The 18,571-nt window shown below is 40.5% G+C and overlaps 2 protein-coding genes across 4 annotated transcripts; one reads left to right on the forward strand and one right to left on the reverse strand.

Annotated features, from left to right (window-relative positions):
• Positions 1 to 93: 93 nt before the first annotated feature.
• stau1 (staufen double-stranded RNA binding protein 1) lies at positions 94 to 10,475 on the forward strand. Of its 3 annotated transcripts, none has more exons than XM_030729882.1 (15): positions 94 to 282; positions 1,828 to 2,107; positions 5,236 to 5,357; positions 5,440 to 5,596; positions 5,697 to 5,853; positions 5,940 to 6,111; positions 6,226 to 6,321; positions 6,489 to 6,701; positions 6,788 to 6,931; positions 7,059 to 7,205; positions 7,309 to 7,384; positions 7,481 to 7,800; positions 7,892 to 8,014; positions 8,521 to 8,600; positions 10,108 to 10,475. In XM_030729882.1, exons 2-15 carry the CDS (start codon positions 1,915 to 1,917, stop codon positions 10,193 to 10,195), a joined length of 2,088 nt encoding a protein of 695 aa, XP_030585742.1. In that variant the 5' UTR covers positions 94 to 282; positions 1,828 to 1,914; the 3' UTR covers positions 10,196 to 10,475. The 3 variants fall into 3 exon arrangements, with proteins under 3 accessions (XP_030585742.1, XP_030585744.1, XP_030585743.1); XM_030729884.1 differs by having other exon boundaries at positions 5,700 to 5,853; XM_030729883.1 differs by having other exon boundaries at positions 1,832 to 2,107.
• A 4,729-nt stretch (positions 10,476 to 15,204) lies between these two features.
• Positions 15,205 to 18,076, reverse strand: LOC115779951 (retinol dehydrogenase 10). Its single transcript, XM_075074366.1, is given in 7 exon segments — positions 15,205 to 15,334; positions 15,481 to 15,555; positions 15,557 to 15,595; positions 16,722 to 16,867; positions 17,118 to 17,216; positions 17,859 to 17,950; positions 17,953 to 18,076. Coding segments are annotated over 7 exon segments (705 nt in total).
• Between the last annotated feature and the right edge of the window lie 495 nt (positions 18,077 to 18,571).

An 18,571-nucleotide genomic window follows, 5' to 3' on the forward strand; every position in this document is an offset into this window, starting at 1 on the left:
AAACTGTTTTGTGCTTCATTAGCGTCCTGAATAATTTTGTCACCTTAAGATTGTGGAAGTACTTCCTTTCTGTCGATGTCACTTCCTGCAGAGTGAATCGAGAGAGTGCCATTCTCTTTAGTGTTTGCCCTGTCTTCCCAATGTCCACCACCTCACCGCTCGCATTTCGATATAAAAATAACGCGCTCTGATTCTCCAAACTGGCCATAAACATAAGCAAACGGTCGTAAATCAGCGTGTCTTTTATGGAGTAACTAAAAACAGCACAGAAGGAGCGACGAGGTGAGCTTTACTTTGTCCTGGGACTTTGTCGGCATATGCTAGCTAGCGGTGACACCGGCTGCTCCCAGGCTCGCTGTGGATTTAACACAAGATGCTTTAAAAAGTAACAACAATAAACCAATGTCAGGTGCTGTTGTCATTGAATTGTGAGGTTCCCTTGCTGGGCATAGTATATGTAGAGCAACAGGGCTTGTTTTTACAGAAACTGTACTATCAGGGTCCACCCCTTTCTTTATAGCGAATAAGCTAAGTTAGCAAGCGTGGTTCTCCTGTAAAACCTGTCCAGCCGGCGGCCTGATTTCATTAAGAGTTAGCTGACAGTAGCTTCTTCTGCTCACAGTTAGTCAAAACATTGGGAAATATACAAGTTCAGAGGCGCACCAGACAGTCTGTGGCTGTTTGCGAGTGTCTGTATCAGCTAACCGCCTAGCTTCAGTTATTCGTGCTGTAAGACGAGCTAATGGTTACTATTTTTAACAGGTTAATTAATTTTGTGTAGCTAACAATAATGAGCATGAGATACGGTTTATAATCGATGCATGTGGATTACAGTTGCGCTCCATCATGGTTAGCAAAGGCTTGAAGGCCCACCCGACAGCACGGATCCTCCCAGCTGTGTCTTGAAGGAGCATCCTTACTGTGAAATCAGGGTAGCGAAAATGCTGTTAAAACAGTTCAGACTTGGTAGTGTTGTGTTGTTACACGGCAGTATTGTCTGTTGTTAGAGGGTTTGCTTGTCCCGTTCTTGTAGGCTGGTTGATAAGTTACCTCCCTAATGTCGACAAGCTGGGTGACCAGTCTGGCAAACGACACAGATCGCTGTCTGTTGTGTTTTTGTGAACAAAAATGAAATGAAATTAAAACAAAAATTTGTATGTATATACCAGAGTTGTCTTTATTTTTTCCCACTCTGCTGTCAAATGGCTGTGGCTTGTCACGAATTTATTAACACCTAAAAGTCACAATGAAACGGATAACTGGGGAACTGTCACTCATCCTTTGCAGTTCATGGAAAAGTTGCAAAGCAGAAAGATGTAACTGAGATGAATAAAATGATCAGCAACATTAGTTTGAGTCATTGTAATACACATCATTCTACTTCTTGTTTACAAAGAAATTTGTTTGGTACATAGGCCTGGTTTTCCTGGTAGAATTTTACTTTTACTACATCTAAGCAGCCTAGAAAAGCTTGGTGACTAACTACACTACAAAGAACAATATTTCTGGCAATTGCAAAATGCAGGAAAAAATAAGTAGTGAATCAATATAGTCCTATTTACGAGTCCTATTGTAGTGTAAAGTAGATTGAGATAAGCTCAGTGTATAGTAGTGCTGATTGACAGCTAGAAGGTGCTACTGTAGATACCCCTCTCTGCCTTTTTCTTTTTCTCCCAACCCATGCACCTGTCTAAGTCTTTAACAGGCCTGCAATGGGCACTCTTTGTTTTGATTATAGGCATTTGGTTCCTGTGAAGATTTCTTTTTCTCTCAACTCTACCCTATATATATATTTTTTCTTTTTAATTCTCTGTCTTCTTTTTCTAGGTAGAGCCTACATTCAGACCACCTCAATCGGCAGTAAATTTATAGTCTTGACCTCATCTTACTATTAACTAAGCTAGAGCAACAAGGATGTCTCAGCTCCAGTTTCAGTGTCCAGCTAGCCCCATGTCCGCTGCTTCTGCCCCCCTGCAGCTGGGGCAGCCACAGCCCGGCTATAGCATCCCTTGTGCCTCAGGCACCCTACCGTCAGAGAGCGCCAGCCAGCCCATCAGGAGCTCTGCTCTCCCTGCAGGGTCTGTCACTCCCTACAATAGCACCACAGGTAGGTTTTCTGATTTTGTTTGGTCAAAAAGCGTACTTCTCGATGTTGGCATTTAAACTAATTAGTTTGGGATGTTTTGTGCAGTCTTTATAATCATGCTGTGCATTTCAAACCCCTGGTATTGTAATGTTTGTTAGGTCTTCGCGTAGCTTTGTCAGAATATAAACCTTGTACACTGTTCAAAAATTTAAAGGAAAACTTCATAATCAGAGTATAGCATCAAGTCAATTAAATGTCTGAGATATTGATATGGTCACTTAAGTAGCAGAGGGGGTTGTTAATCAGTTGCATCTGCTTTGGTGTTAATGAAATTAACGTGCACGAGAAGGGCAACAATGAGACAACCCTCAAAACAGAAAGGGTTTTACAGGTGGAGGCCACTGACATTTTTTCCCCTCATCTTTTCTGACTGATTTTTTTTTTTTTTTTTTTTTTTTAACTAGTTTTGCATTTGGCTATGGTCAGTGTCACTCCTGGTAGCATGAGGCCATACCTGGACCCTACAGAGGTTGCACGGGAAGCCCAAATCCTTCAGAATGGCATATCAATGTGTGCCATTACCAGAAGGTTTGCTGTGTTTCCCAGTACAGTCTTAAGAGCTTGGAGGATATTTCAGGAGACAGGCAGTTACTGTAGGAGAGCTGGACAGGACTGTAGAAGGTCCTTAATCCATCAGCAGGCCCGGTATCTGCTTCGGAATAGGGTGAGCACTGTCATAGCGATACAAAATGATCTCCAGCAGGCCACTGGTGTGAATGTCTCTGAGAAACAGACCTCATGAGGGTGGCCTGAGGGACTGATGTCCTCTAGAGGACCCTATACTCACTGCCCAGCACTGTGGAGCTTGATGTAATTGGTCGGTAGTATAGTATAGTGTCGTAGAATACCAGAATTGGAAGGTCCACTGTTGACACCTTGTGCTTTTTTATGAGATGAGAGCTGGGCCCCATACTACAATGTGAGTTCAACATACCCAGGGTATCTTTCCGTTATCTGGATTCACTTACCCTAACATTGGGATAAATGGTCACACAAAGCTGGTTATCAAGTTGCTAACTTAACCCAGGGCTCCCCCTGCACGTTCACACGAAAGGGGTTGTGTTGGCAGTAGCTAATCAATTTAAAAGGGGTGTTTCACGAGCCACATGACTTTTCTTATCTCTGTGCCAGCTACACCAGAGACATTATCAAATGGTGATTAAAAATCTACAAAGAACATTAAAAATATAATAGTAAAATACAAGGACAACAGATGAATGCTGCAGAAAATTGTTAATCTGGTGATTTAGCGCACAGAGCGGTAAAACAAAGATTTTAATTCCAGGTTATTTTATCGCTGGGTGCACTCTCAGTGCTGCTGTTTTATTTCTCAGGTAATGGCTGCACATTAGAGCTTTGAAACTTTAAACTAGATCCATTTAAACATTTAACATTACTGCCCCACAGACTAATAAAAGGAGACGTGGAAATTGCTTTGGTTTCTCGGCACATCAGAGTGAAATTAATTTGATTGAACAGGTATTCTTGGTGTGTGTTCTGTGTTCTAGTAGCTGCACCTCCAGCAGTGTAAAAGAGACTCAGCAGATTAGAATCAAGTAGAACAACATTTTATACATTAAGTCACCAAATTAATGCATGCACATTCCCGTGACAATGCGACACAGTTGCGCTTCATTCAGTGGTTTTAGCAAGGCAAGGTACAGCTTAACAAGCTGCACATATAAAACGTATTCTCCAGGCAGAAAATCTCTATCGCACTTAAAGATGCTGTAAATAAGACTCAGTGAAATTGTATCACTCCCAGCTGATTTTAAACTGACACTCTGAACATAACCTGCTCCTGACAGTTTTAGTTTTTATTCTATCAGCTACAGATTCTGTGCCGTTTAAGGGTTTCAGAATAAAGATTAAGTCTAAAAATAGAATTCAAAAATAAGCTTAATCTGCGTACAAATTTGATATGAGCTCTGCAAGTACAGTGTATGTGGCCTTATTTTAGGATCACATATTGATGCTTACAGAACAATTAAGCTGTGGTAAAACTGTTTGCTGCCAACAGAAAAAAAAAAATAATAAAGGAATAGAGTTGCATCTAAGAATCTATGATTCTTTCTGATGCTCATCATGGAAACGCAAAGCCTTTAGACACTATTTTCTGGAGCATTGATTGGTCAGTAGGCGGTGATTTCATACTTGTTGATCTTTAATCTGGAATCTAACCTGCTTTGGAGCAGCTTAGGTTCACAGTATAAGTTACCATAACAATTTAACCCAGTAAGAATTGTGCCACCTTTGTAGTACTAAAAACCCAGGGTTAACCCTGAAAGTTACCTGGATAAGCCAAAATCCTGCTTCATAGTATAAGCCCCAGGTTCACCCTGAGCACATGTGACACTGCCAGGTTGCACTTCAGACTGTCCAAGACCTCAGTGATACCCTGGTCCAAATCTGGCAGGAAACACCCCCCCCCCCCCCCCGACACCATCTGTCGTCTCATTAGTATTATGGCCCAACATCATAAGGCAGGGATCCTCAAATCCAGGCCTCGAGGTCTGGTATCCTGCAGGTTTTAGATGTGTCCCTGATCTAACACACCTGAATCAAATATAGAAGTCATTAGCAGGACTCTGGAGAACTTGACTGCATAATGAGGAGGTAATTCAGTCATTTGAATGAGGTGTGTTAGATCAGGGACACATCTAAAACCTGCAGGACACCGGACCTCGAGGCCTGGATTTGAGGATCCCTGTCAAAAGGCATATATACAAGCATGTGGGGGCCATACAAACTACTGAGTACCATTTTGAGTAGCTGCAATGATATTTCAGCAGAATGGACTAGCCTGCTGCATCATGCACTTTGATTTTCGGGGGTGTCTTTGAATTTAGCTCTCTGTAGGGTAATTTTAATTTCCGTCGATGTGGCATCCTTTCATTCCTAGCACATTACCCAGTCCATATCAATATGGATGTCCAGCATGACACCCCCCCCCCCCCCCCCCCCCCCATTGAGATTTGATGTTTTCAAAGTGTTTCTTTAATTTTTTTGAGCAGTGTATGTGAGATTTTATGATGGTGCGTCTAGGAAGCTGTAATGAGAATTTTGGATTTTTTTCTCTCCCCAAACAGTATCTAACATGGCAAACCCTAAAGAGAAGACCCCTATGTGTTTGGTGAATGAGTTAGCCCGTTTCAACAAGATTCAACCTGAGTATAAGCTTCTTTGTGAGCAAGGGCCAGCTCACTCAAAGGTAAGAATTGGTTGCATCATTTAGTGGTACTGTTGTCCTGTTCTGTTGTAACTTGATGCTAACGATGGAGAATTGATTTCAGATTTTCTCAGTGAGGCTCACGCTGGGAGATCAGCACTGGGAGGCAGAGGGGACCAGTATCAAGAAAGCCCAGCATTCCGCTGCTGCATCTGCCCTCGCTGAGACTACACTTCCTAAACCCACTGTGAGGATGCCTCGCAACACAGGAAAGCACCAAGGTGGGCTTTTCCCAGTGGCTCTGTTGCAGCCTTTTAATTCTTGTTAACACCGTATTGAAAAGAAGTACTGAATACTTTTGTGTGTTTATTTGTCTTAAAGCAGATGGGATGACTCATATTACAGAGCTGAATGCACTATGTGTGAAACTTGGTAAAAAGCCTCTCTATAAACCCATTGACCCATACCCTGGGATGAGACCACCAAACTTCAACTACAATGTGCGGGCTCCAGGGCCTTACCAGCGCTCTATGCAACAGTGAGTTTACATTACTTAGAAATCTGGGCAGAAATCTTACTGTTTAGGGGGGAAATGGGCTGTATTTAACTTCAATTTTTGTCCAGGTACTATTACCCATTTCCTCCTGTGGGACCAATGTTGTATCATGTGGAGCTTTCTATCGGAGGCCAGCAGTTTTTTGGGAAGGGACGCACGCGGCAGCTGGCCAAACATGATGCTGCTGCCAAAGCCTTGAAAGTATTGCAGAAGGAGCCAATACTGCAACAGTTGCCAGTGGTGAGGAAAGAAGCCCACACTTGGCATCTGTGGTTTTTGTACAGTTTTTAAGAGTTATTGCTTCTGTTTTGTTTTTGTGGTTGTTTTTTTCAATATGTCTTATTCTTTTGACAGATGAACGGAGAGCCGGAGGAGGAGAACCTGAACAAATCAGAAATCAGTCAAGTGTTTGAAATTGCACTTAAGCGCAACTTACCTGTCAACTTTGAGGTTTTAATGGATTTTGTATATCATTCAAGATTTTTTTTTTTATAGGAAGATTTTAATAATATTCACCAATATGTACATCAGAATGTGTTTTTGCTGATATTTTATTCAGTTTAATTTAATAGAATAAATGTTCCTCTACATCAGGTGTTTCCACTGTTGCTTTCCAGGTTTTAAAAGAAGAGGGCCCTCCTCATATGAAGACTTTTGTAGTGCGTGTTACAGTTGGAGAGTTCACAGGAGAGGGCGAGGGAAAAAGTAAAAAGATTGCCAAGAAGCTGGCAGCAGCAGCAGTGCTGGGAGAGTTGAAGAGACTACCCCATATACCCAGTATAGAAAAGACACAACCACGCATCAAAAAGAAAACTAAATCTATCATCAAGGTAGTATAACATTTAAACTACATTTAGGATAGTGACTACACACCTAATGGCTTCTTTAAATAATCATAAATGCGTTATACCAACAGCTGCAGACCAGCCCAGAATATGGCCAGGGAATGAATCCCATCAGCCGCTTGGCTCAGATCCAGCAGGCCAAGAAGGAGAAGGAGCCAGAGTACAGCATGGTGACAGAGAGAGGTCTGCCACGGCGCAGGGAGTTTGTCATGCAGGTGAGTCAGCTGCAGCCGAGGCATGCTGACAGCAGCACTTATGTAACATCTGTCTCTGCTTTCCTCTGTCTCTGCTTGTTAATTTCTTGTTTCATTCACCTCTTCCAACTGTTTATTCTCGGTCCAGGTTACTGTGTGTGGGCAGTCTGCAGAGGGAATGGGGCCCAGTAAGAAGGTGGCCAAGAGAAATGCAGCAGAGAAAATGCTGGAACTCTTGGGATATAAAGTGCCTCAGCCTCAGCCCCCAAAACCGGCACTCAAAACTGATGAAAAGGTATTGCTTAGACCTTTGTCGAGAAAGTCTCATAAATATGTCAGACGACATAATATTTATCTATATTGAACATTTTTGGGCTTTATTTTTGTTATATATTTAGACCCCAGTGAAAAAGCCTGGTGATGGGCGCAAAGTGACCTTCTATGAACCTGGTTCTCTAGAAGAGGGGGCACTGGGTAAGCCTCAATGGAAATGTTCTCTGCTAAATCCAGATATTTTGCAGCAGGCGTAGTGAAGAATGAAAGAAAGGATGTCTTCTTTTTTTTTCTCAGGTTCCAAGGAGGAGGACTTCCGGCTCCCTTACCTGAGCCACCAGCAGCTACCTGCAGGGATCCTGCCCATGGTGCCTGAGGTGGCGCAAGCAGTTGGAGCCTGCCAAGGCTCTCAGACCAAGGACTACAGTCGAGCTATACCCAACCCAGGCAAGGCCACAATCACTGCCATGATTGCCAACGAGCTGCTTTATGCCGGAACATCACTGACTGCAGAGACTATCCTGAAGAATAAAAATAACATGAACCAACTGCCCCACGGACCCCTAACCAGGCCCTCGGAACAGCTCGGTTATCTGGCATCTGTGCAGAGCCTGCAGGTAAACAGTGGGTTTGCCTTTCATGAACTTAGTTATTCAGTTTGAGTTATATTAAATCGGGATATAAATTAATTGAAATATCTGCTTGCAGGTGGAATACAAGGATTTTCCCAAAAACAATAAGAATGAGTTTGTGTCACTGATTAACTGCTCCTCCCAGCCGCCGCTCATCAGTCATGGGATTGGGAAAGATGTAGAATCCTGTCATGATATGGTGAGTATATCAGAAATTACTGGTTCAACACTTACTGACACCATTTGTGGGTGTTGTTAGTTATGAGGGGAAACAAATGTTCAACGTGGGGATGGAGTGTATTTATAATAACCAGTAATAAAAAAAAATATGACAGGTTAAATATTTATTTCCTGAGGGTGGAAGAGGAAGCCTTCAAAGGTAATGCTGTTTGCTTTCGGGGTGTGCGAGCCTGTGCCACTGTGGTATCGGACAAACAAATGTAATATTTCCTAACTTTATTTCAAGAACCCTCCATGGGGTGAACTTACAATAAATCTTGTGTGGAGTAATGCAAGTGTGACCAAAAGGCTGTTAATGTCATGATGACACATTACAAAGGCTTTTAGGCCAGCTGTTTCCAAAATGGGAGCTGTACAGGCTGCTTTGCGCACACCCACTCCTTTTTGTTGCTTCTTCCAAGACAGTTGGCCTCTTACTGTTCACATTCCAGTGCAGATAATGCATACTGTTCTCCACCTCTTCAGGCTGCACTGAATATATTGAAGTTGCTCTCAGAGTTGGACCAGCAGTCAAACGAAAGAACAGGGAACGGACCAGTTTCTGGGTAAGCTATGACAAACACTGCCTTTCAGCTTGTGTTTGTTTTTACAGGAAACCTTTGATTCGCTCATATTCTAAGGACATATTTGACCTTAAAAACACATCTCTCCATCAGAATAAGGCATGTCATGTGAAACAATATCATGAAACATTTTATGAACTGTTCAGATTGTTTTTCAGATGCTTTTCTTTAATTTGTTTTTTTGTTTATTTGTTTTACACCATGTGTCTCCTGTTTGCTTGAAATGAAGGTAAAAGTTTAGAGCTTGCGGAGTACTACAACCCAACCTGGAAAAGGTTAAATAAAGCCTGCAGACAAACGCAGCTGACCAAAATCTGATGAATGCAGTGATGTCACTTGCATCAGCGTCTGTTAGATCTGAAGACTACAAATAAGAGTGGGAAAAAAATCTGGAGCGTTATTAAAAAACTTACATATGGGATTAATAACATAATACATCAGATTCTCTGATGAAGTTGAATTGCATTTTAGATAATGTGAGGTTAAAGTTTTTGAGAGGAGAAGGATACAGTTTCAAGATTCACACGTGATAATACAATGATTAGCTGTGATAAATTGCTAAAAATTGCCAAAACCTCATAGATTTGAAACAGAAAGTCAGAAATTCCTTCACAAATAATGACATAGTTGTGGAAAGATGTTGATTGAAATGATAGATACTTTATTAATCCCGAAGGAAACTGGGGAGTGCTCAATGCTCAGCAACTTTGCTTTTACATACATATAACAAGAATACACCAGCTGGCAACTAGTTAAGTTGAGTCCCCTATAGCACAGAGACACGTCACAGATGAGTTACATTCAGCGACGCAGACTAATTCAGATCGATTGCAAGAGTTTGGCAATCTGTCTTGATGTCAATATGTTGCAATCGATGGTGATTTTTGCAAATCTTTTTTGCCAATTTGCCAAAGAGAGATTGCAGTCAGACCGCAATTGTTTGGAGACAAGTTGCCTTCCAGCAGGCAGCCTGTGCAATCACCTTGTGGAAAGTGTTCACTGCAGCTACTTGCAGTCGTTCACCAAATGGCATAAAGAGGTTGATGACCTCTTTTTACTCTTGTTACTTAACCATAAGTGGGAAAGATATAGGTATAAAAAAGCAAACTCCACATTTTGTTAGATGTTAAGTGATGCAGGACCAACTCTGGAAACACACCGTCTTCTTCTACTTAGTCTTCTGACACAAGAAGTCTCTGCTCCCTCTGCTGAATAGCGTGTTCGCTTTCTCATATTTAGTATAATGTTAATATTAATGCAACAGAGATAAAACTGGTGCAGCAGTAAGCTAATTTAGTTAAAGCCCTCAAAGCACTTCAAAGTCTCCCGTTTGACTGATGTGTAAACAGAGCAATTTATCAGATTATGTTAGCCAGCACTTGTGAAATAAAGTGAATATATTCCAATTCATTAAACACTTGTGTAGGTAATAAAAATCTATGGCTCATTCGAAGACTTAACTAACTTAATAGGTGGTTATTTTCCACAGGTGTGGCAAACAAGAAATTGAAGGGGACTTGCACATCAAACAGGCTAACTCAAGCACATTGGCACAGACCCTGGATGGCACTGTTTAGATTATAAGGTTTGGTTGTCTGTAAAAGCACTAGAGAAAACTCAGACACTGTGTTCTTAGATTTAGAAGGCTACAGGTTAACTTTGGACTCTGTAGACTCTAAAACATCACTGTTCATAATCGTTGTTACAAAATGTTCAGTTAAACAAGATTGATAGGAAAAATAGTTTCTTCTCCTTGATGTTGTTTAATTGTACACATTATTTTTCTGTTGCTTTGTAGAGAAAAAAAAAAGTAGCTGCATCCTAGTCAATGAGTTGGGGGTTTACTCTGAGGGGGGGGAAAAAAAGAAGCGATTTACTGTGAACTTTGTTTTGCGTAGAACTTGTTTATTCTTTGTGGGAACTGCTAACTCTTGTTTTTAAGTGTTTTATGTTTTGTCCCCTATGGAGGTAGTTCATTAAAGAATGATCTCAGTATGGTTTAGAGCTTTGTCTAGGGTGCAGCTGGCGAACCTCTGATTTTCCTAGAGTGCTTTATATCAACAACCACAAGTGAAGTGTTATCAACATTACCATGTAGGGCTGGGAAGAATTTGTGACTAAATGTAGCGTGTTGTACTGTGATGTTGTCAATGCTGTGTGTGGCAGGGATGTTTGCCTGTTGCACCGGTTTCCCTGAAAATCCCTTTTCCCTCCCTTATGTCAACCTCCCTACTCTTTCTGCTCCCCATGGTAATTAAACTGGTGTGCTTTCATGCACAAAACTAAGACTTGTCGTCTTGCCTCTTTCTTCATCTGCCAGTTGTCACGTACGTGATGCATAGAGGTATTCAGTTATGATTTTGCACTGTCATAGTTGGTCGCAGTGTGGTAGACGAATTGGTACAAATCTTTGGGCAGATTACATATTTGGTGGTTTTTGATGTTAAAGTAAATAAAACCCCTGCAGCAAGCACACAAGTGAACATTTCATGTACTAGTATCAAGGGGAGTATATATTGTCTGATAGGTGCTGATTGAAAAATGTATCTACATAGAACACAAGATTGACTGCAGCAAGTAGCAATTTCATGGTAAGTAAAAATTAATTGCTGGAAAGTTAACAATGACCCTTTTGAACATAACCATAATGTGTTTCTGCAATACACTCAAGAGCCACTTTATTAGGTACACTTGTACAACTGCTTGTTAATACAAATATCTAATCAGACAGTTACATAGCAGTAACTAAATGCATTTAGGCATTTTCACATGGTCAAGATGACTTGTTGAAGTTCAAGCATCAGAATGGGGAAGAAAGGTGATTTTAAGTGACTTTGAACATGGCATGATTGTTGGTGCCAGATGGGCTGGTCTAAGTATTTCAGAAGCTGCTGATCTACTGGGATTTTCCCACACGAACATCTGTAGAGTTCATAGAGAATGGTCCCAAAAAGAGAAAATGCCTCTGGGAGAAAATGCCTTGTTGATCCCAGATATCAGATAAAATTGACCAGACTGCTTCAAGCTGATTGGAATGGAGCATTAACTCAAATAAGCACCTGTAAATCCAAGGTATGCAGAAGAGCATCTCTGAACATATTCTAGAAAGTTGATGCTGTTCATCTGGACGCAAGATGTTTTCAGTGTTTCGTCACTCATCCAAAACCTTACGAACAGTACAGTGTAATGACCAAAATAAGCACCACTGTATAACAATGAGCGACGGGTTTAGTGTCATGATTGTTAATATGCAAATCATGAAACTGAGCTTGTGTAACTGTACTGTTTATAAGGTCTGGGAAACAGGTACTAAGCTGATGAGTGATGAAACATTTCTTCCACTAAAAATGTTGGATTATTGAGCACACATAAAGACATCTGTAAATACACAGTGCATCAAACACTGAAGCAGATGACCTACAGCAGCAGAAGACCACAATAGGTGCCACTCCTGTCAGCTAAGAGCAGGAAACTGTGGCTGCAGTTCACATGAGCTCACAAAAATTAGACAGTAAAATAGTGGAAAAACATCGCCTGGTCTGATAAGTCTCAATTTCTGCTGTAACATTAAGATGGTAGGCTGAGAATTTGGTGTAAACAAAACGAAAGCATGGATCAATCCCATCTGTCCTGTTTTAATGGTTCAGGTTGCTGGTAGTGTAATACTTTGGGACCCTCAGTACCAGTTGCTCAATAAACATCACAGCCTAACTGCTTATTGCTGATTATATTTATCCATTTATGACCACAGTGTACCCATCTTCTGATGGCTCCTTGACCATGTCAGTGAGTTCACTGTACTCAAATGGACTCTAGCGTCAACAGATCTCAATCCAGTAGAGTACGTTTGGGATGTGGTGGAACGGGAGCTTGGCATCATGGATCTGCAGCTGACAAATCTCTCTAACCACCACTGGCTTCAAGATCCAATATCACTCATGCTGTAGTTTTGGGAACCTTTTCTGTAATTACAGTTTTAATCTCTCTTCGATAGACATATTCAAGGTAGCTTACAAACATTTTTAAAGACAGTTCTTAATATTTGAGTTTTTTTTTTTTTAAATCAATGCTAATTAAATATTTGCTTGTTAAAAAGAAAATGTACATAATCTGAATCCTGAAAAATTTCTGTTATTCTTACATGAGTACACACACAAGAGCTCATTCTGGGAGTTATGACAAGAGACATTTACAACACTACAATGTGCTGTAAGAAATGTTTCATCATTAGTCAGATTGCTCCTTTCTCCGCTATACTGCAAATTCTATACACTCACACTGATACATTCATATACAGTGGTGTGAAAAAGTGTTTGCCCCCTGCCTCATTTCCTGTTTTTTTGCATGTTTGTCACACTTAAGTGTTTTGGAACATCAAACCAATTTAAACAATAGTCAAGGACAACACAAGTAAACACAAAATGCAAGTTGTAAATGAAGGTGTTTATTAGTGAAGGTGAAAAAAAACCAAACCATCATGGCCCTGTGTGAAAAAGTGATTGCCCCCCTTGTTAAAACATACTATAACTGTGGTTTTTCACACCTGAGTTCAATTTCCCTAGCCACACCTAGGCCTGATTATTGCCACACCTGTTCCCAATCAAGACATCACTTAAATAGGAGCTGCCTGACACAGTAAGGTCCACCAGAAGATCCTTGAAAGCTACACATCATGCCGAGATCCAAAGAAATTCAGGAGCAATTGAGAAAGAAAGTAATTGAGATCTATCAGTCTGGAAAGGGTTATAAAGCCATTTCCAAAGCTTTGGGAATCCAGCGAACCACAGTGAGAGCCATTATCCACAAATGGCGAAGACATGGAACAGTGGTGAACCTTCCCAGGAGTGGCCAGCCGCCCAAAATTACCCCAAGGGCGCAGCGACGACTCATCCAAGAGGTCACAAAAGACCCCACAACAACGTCCAAAGAACTGCAGGCCTCACTTGCCTCAGTTAAGGTCAGCGTTCATGCCTCCACCATCAGAAAAAGACTGAGCAAAAATGGCCTGCATGGCAGAGTTCCAAGAAGAAAACCACTGCTGAGCAAAAAGAACATTAAAGCTCATCTCAATTTTTCCAAAACGCATCTTGATGATCCCCAAGACTTTTGGGACAACATTCTGTGGACCGATGAGACAAAAGTGGAACTCTTTGGAAGGTGTGTGTCCCATTACATCTGGCGTAAAAGGAACACTGCATTTTAGAAAAAGAACATTATACCAACAGTAAAATATGGTGGTGGTAGTGTGATGGTCTGGGGCTGTTTTGCTGCATCAGGACCTGGAAGACTGGCTGTGATAAATGGAACTATGAATTCTGCTGTCTACCAAGAGATCCCGAGGGAGAATGTCAGACCTTCTGTTCGTGTACTCAAGCTTAAACGTACTTGGGTTCTGCAGCAGGACAATGATCCTAAACACACCAGCAAGTCCACCACTGAATGGCTGAAGAAAAACAAAATGAAGACTTTGGAGTGGCCTAGCCAAAGTCCTGACCTGAATCCTATTGAGATGTTGTGGTACGACCTTAAAAAGGCCGTTCATGCTCGAAAACCCTCTAATGTAACTGAATTAGGACAATTCTGCAAAGATGAGTGGGCCAAAATTCCTCCAGAACGCTGTAAAAGCCTCATTGCAAGTTATCGCAGATGCTTGGTTGCAGTTGTTGCTGCCAAGGGTGGCCCAACCAGTTATTAGGTTTAGGGGGCAATCACTTTTTCACACAGGGCCATGATGGTTTGGATTTTTTTTCACCTTTACTAATAAACACCTTCATTTACAACTTGCATTTTGTGTTTACTTGTGTTGTCCTTGACTATTGTTTAAATGGGTTTGATGTTCCGAAACACTTAAGTGTGACAAACATGCAAAAAAACAGGAAATGAGGCAGGGGGCAAACACTTTTTCACACCACTGTAAGTGGAGATGATCCAGAATTTGCCACTCAAAAGTCCATATTTGCAGTCAGTCAGTAGAATGAAGCGTCTTTTTTAGAAGGGATGGTACTTATATATTTTGATATTCATCCAGTTCAAAATGTTATAAATGCTACCCAGATTATAAGATTCTTATCTTATTCTTATTGGTACAATTCAGCTTTTGCGGTGTTACTTCAGCTCGCTTGCAAGCTCATGATCTCTGCAAGAAAACAATGCAGCAGACTCATCACTTACTGTGTTCTAACAGTATTTATATGTGTTGTTTTAGGTCATTTTATTTTATGCAAATATAACAGCATACAGGGTTACATAACGGCTGTTAAAGACACTTTGCCATTTGGATCAGTCCAATATGATCATTTCAAAAGGACTTTACATTTCATCTGAATATTATTGAAATCTTTCTGGGAGCTGATGACTACTTGGCTGAGTTATCATCCAGTACAGACTTCCAAATGGTCAGTCTGAAAATGCACAGTCCGTTCCACTTGGCTGAATCATGGCTGTGACTGGACAGTTTGGCCTATTCTCCACAAAAGACTTCATTTTTTTTTGTCTTGCCTGATGTATTGTGGACCTTTTGAAATGCCATTATAGTTATTGTTAGCATTTTATTCCTAGAGTTAACTCTTTGTTTTCACAGGTATGATTAGGCAACTGCAACAGAGCTATTAGTTATTTGGTTTTTCATGGTTTCAATAAAGGGGTACATGCACTTGTCAGAACCTATGAAGTGATAAGCAGTCACATTGCATGCCAATGGCAACAACCTTAAAAAAGAACAAAGAGTGTACAAGCTTAAATCCTGTAACCAGCTGTTAAGCAATAAAAATGAATAGAAAAAGGACATTTTCAGAAAATTTGAATTTTTATTTAGCATCTGGATAATGTGAAGGTCGTTGTGATACTTAAGGCCTAAAAAGGAAAGGCAGGGTAGGTGAGGCGAGGGATGCACACTAATGGCAGGTTTATCAGGATGGCATTCATTGCCTGCTTAACACTGGGGCTCCAGAGGGGGTACGAACAGTTCTGCTTCCTCTCTAACACCAAAAAACGTTTAAAATATCAGGTAACATGAGACATTTTGCAATAAGCTCATACATAGGTTGTATGATTGCTTGCCATAAAACATGTACATTAATGTTGGAGTATTTGAAGACATTTTTTTCCTCGCCTTGGTGACGCACTCTTGCTTGCTGCAAATCACACAAGTAGCAAATAAAAAACTTGTATCTCTTTTTTAAGAGCAAAATTGGATTAAGCTTTCTATGATGGAGCCTCAAAGAATGATGGATCTGTATGCATTTGTGAGCAGGTACATTCAAGTTTGTTTGTTAAAATTATGACATTCAAAACATTTGTAGAGTTATGAGTGAACATTTTCATAATTTTTTTCTCACGACAAGATACAACTGAAATGCAGACTTTCACTTTTTAATTACCATTAACAAGTTACTAGTTTAGAGCCCCAAATGTCATTTGAGGATTTTAAATTCTTAGCAATTTTTAGCATTTTGTAGATGTTTTTTTTGTTTTTTGGCAAAGTTTAACCTTGTATTTTAGATGAATTGATTGTACCTTCTGGTGAACTCTATTTTCTCTCTTGTGTAGTCGTCTCTTTGTGATACTTAGATGATGATCAACCTACCTCCAGGAGAATGTTCTTCACTTGGTGGGATGTTGTGCTTTTTTTTTTTTTTGACCATCCAGCACTGTTGTTTTTCTGTCGTGAGTGTGTGTGCTTTATCTTAATTTAATGTAACTGAATGTACCAACCTGTTGATTTATTATTATACTGTTTGTTTCTGCAGAATAAGAACAACTTCTTTTACTTGCGTTCAGAGCTCTTTTGACCACATGTTGTGGGCTCACAGCAATAGCTTCCAAATTCAAAAAAATAGAACACACCTGTTTGTGAAACTGTAAAATTTACCCAAGTAACTGAAAATAGGGAATGCTGTATTAAAAAGGGCTGTAATTCCTCAGCAGTTAATGCAATATTTTATGTCACTCCTCCTGAATTAAAGTTGAGTCTGCACTCTTATCACATCTTCATTGTTTCATTCCAAATCTATTGTGGTGGTAAAGAGAGCCAAAAATTCTGAAGACTGTTTCACTCGCCACACATTTTTGGACCTTAACTGTATGATTATTATTTTGGCATACCTTATCTTGCAGCCGTCAAACATGTCTGTGTTCACAACGTAAGGACACACAAGGGTAATCTTCACTCCTTCAGCCTCCTCAGCATGCAGCTCGTGGGCCAGAGACTCATGGAAGCCCACTTCTGCAAACTTGCTGGCACAGTAATTCTACCACAAAGAAAATCTATTCATCAGAGCTTATTCATGTTGTTTTTAAAGATAATTAATATTCATCATTCCTGATTTGCCAGTCCTGCTTAGACTGCCAGGGCTCTAATATGCATTTGAATGTGTTACTTGATTTTGTGACTTAAGCAGAGAACAACTTTATAAACATTGATAATAAAGTTGCCATATTCTTATTAGTTATATTCTCATGTAGACTTATTGTAGTGTTGCTTCTCCTGCCTTGGCTCACCTCCACACAAGCTGTGCTGAAGAGGCTGAGGTCACTGGCAATCGTCACGATGTGGCCGTGTTTCTGGGCCTTCATTTGAGGGAGGAAAGCCTTCACTGTCTGAGGCCCACACATAGGAACAACCAACCAAACATGCATTTTCATTGCAGTAAAATGTAATGAGGCAACAAACTGCACAGTTTTCTTAAATGACTTAAATATTGTTTGATGTGTAGGAAGCTTATGTTGCACAAAAACCTTTATTAAGAGGACTGAGGATTGTTGACATTGTTAGTCCATGGTGTGAGTGGGACAATGTCCTTGACACAAAGCAACTTTACATTTTATGTGACCTTCAACCTTTGCTGTGTATCCAGATCCCTGAATGTTAGTCACCAAAATGGTGCCACTAGTGTTTACTGGCAAAAGATGTGTCATCAATTGATTGTGTAATGTGTACTGTATGTGATGCACTGCTGAACTCTTCTACCTTTTGTTCCAGCTTTTGGCATTTTCACAACTGATTAAATTTCAGCATTTGCTTCTCTCTTCTGGAAAAACAGTTATAATGAGCACCAGTGTTTAACAGCCCGAATTTTGTGAGGCACTGACCTCTACAGTATACCCTCAAGCTAACAGGAAATTAAGATTAAGTAAATCTCTCAGCTTGAGAATGTTTTACCACCCAGTTGAGGAGTTTCCTTACAGATGTGACCGGTGAAATGTCTTTTGCACATTTTATACTGATTGTGAAGTTCTTACACAAAAGAGGGAATGACAGTTGACTTTCATAGTGTTCTCCATCAGCTCATCAGGACAGTCTAGCATGTGCTTCCCAGCCACCACTCCAGCTAAGTAACTAGTATTGTAACGTCCCGGCCAAGGTCCTTTCTCAAAAGCTGTGCATCGCGGTACACATCTTCCCGCTTAGTTGCATCCACTGTATAGGTGTATGCCCCCCCCCCCCCCCCCCCCCCCATTATACCCTCCTCCCGGATTAGAGGAAATAACTTGAGCTCCTAATGCAACCATGTTTATTGTAAGCTGTGAATGTATGAATTTTCACATTATAGAAGGAAAAAAAACATGTGCCAGACATACTGTACGAACAGATGCATATCAGAAATACCACAAAATATTCATGTACACTAGCTGTATTTCATTCTTACACACAAATAGTTAAATGCGTACATGTATATGTAACATCATTTTTTTATGTATACATACAGTAACAGTGGATAAAAATGGGAGGTGGTGATTCAATGTTTTTAATTATGGTGAGGAGAAATTATTTAGATGGATGATAGCGACAGGTGATCATTCATCATTAGTTAGCATTGATTCAGAGCTCCACGGATATACAGTAGCTTGCAGGCAACGTGATCGGTAATTAAACTGTATCCTAATATCTATTTGTGATGGGAAACAAGAAGCTCTGTTAATGAACTCCAATTCCAGCTGTACCCAAGTCAAGC

Source organism: Archocentrus centrarchus, chromosome 5 (assembly GCF_007364275.1).
Source record: "Archocentrus centrarchus isolate MPI-CPG fArcCen1 chromosome 5, fArcCen1, whole genome shotgun sequence".
Classification (NCBI taxonomy): Eukaryota; Metazoa; Chordata; class Actinopteri; order Cichliformes; family Cichlidae; genus Archocentrus; species Archocentrus centrarchus.

What these genes read in the sequence shown, in the direction of transcription:
- stau1 (XM_030729882.1), top strand. Translation starts at nt 1,915, where the DNA reads ATGTCTCAGCTCCAGTTTCAGTGTCCAGCTAGCCCCATGTCCGCTGCT. An exon ending in AAGGGCCAGCTCACTCAAAG is followed by an intron (nt 5,358 to 5,439) that starts GTAAGAATTGGT and finishes AATTGATTTCAG; the next exon opens with ATTTTCTCAGTGAGGCTCAC. An exon ending in GGGAACGGACCAGTTTCTGG is followed by an intron (nt 8,601 to 10,107) that starts GTAAGCTATGAC and finishes TATTTTCCACAG; the next exon opens with GTGTGGCAAACAAGAAATTG.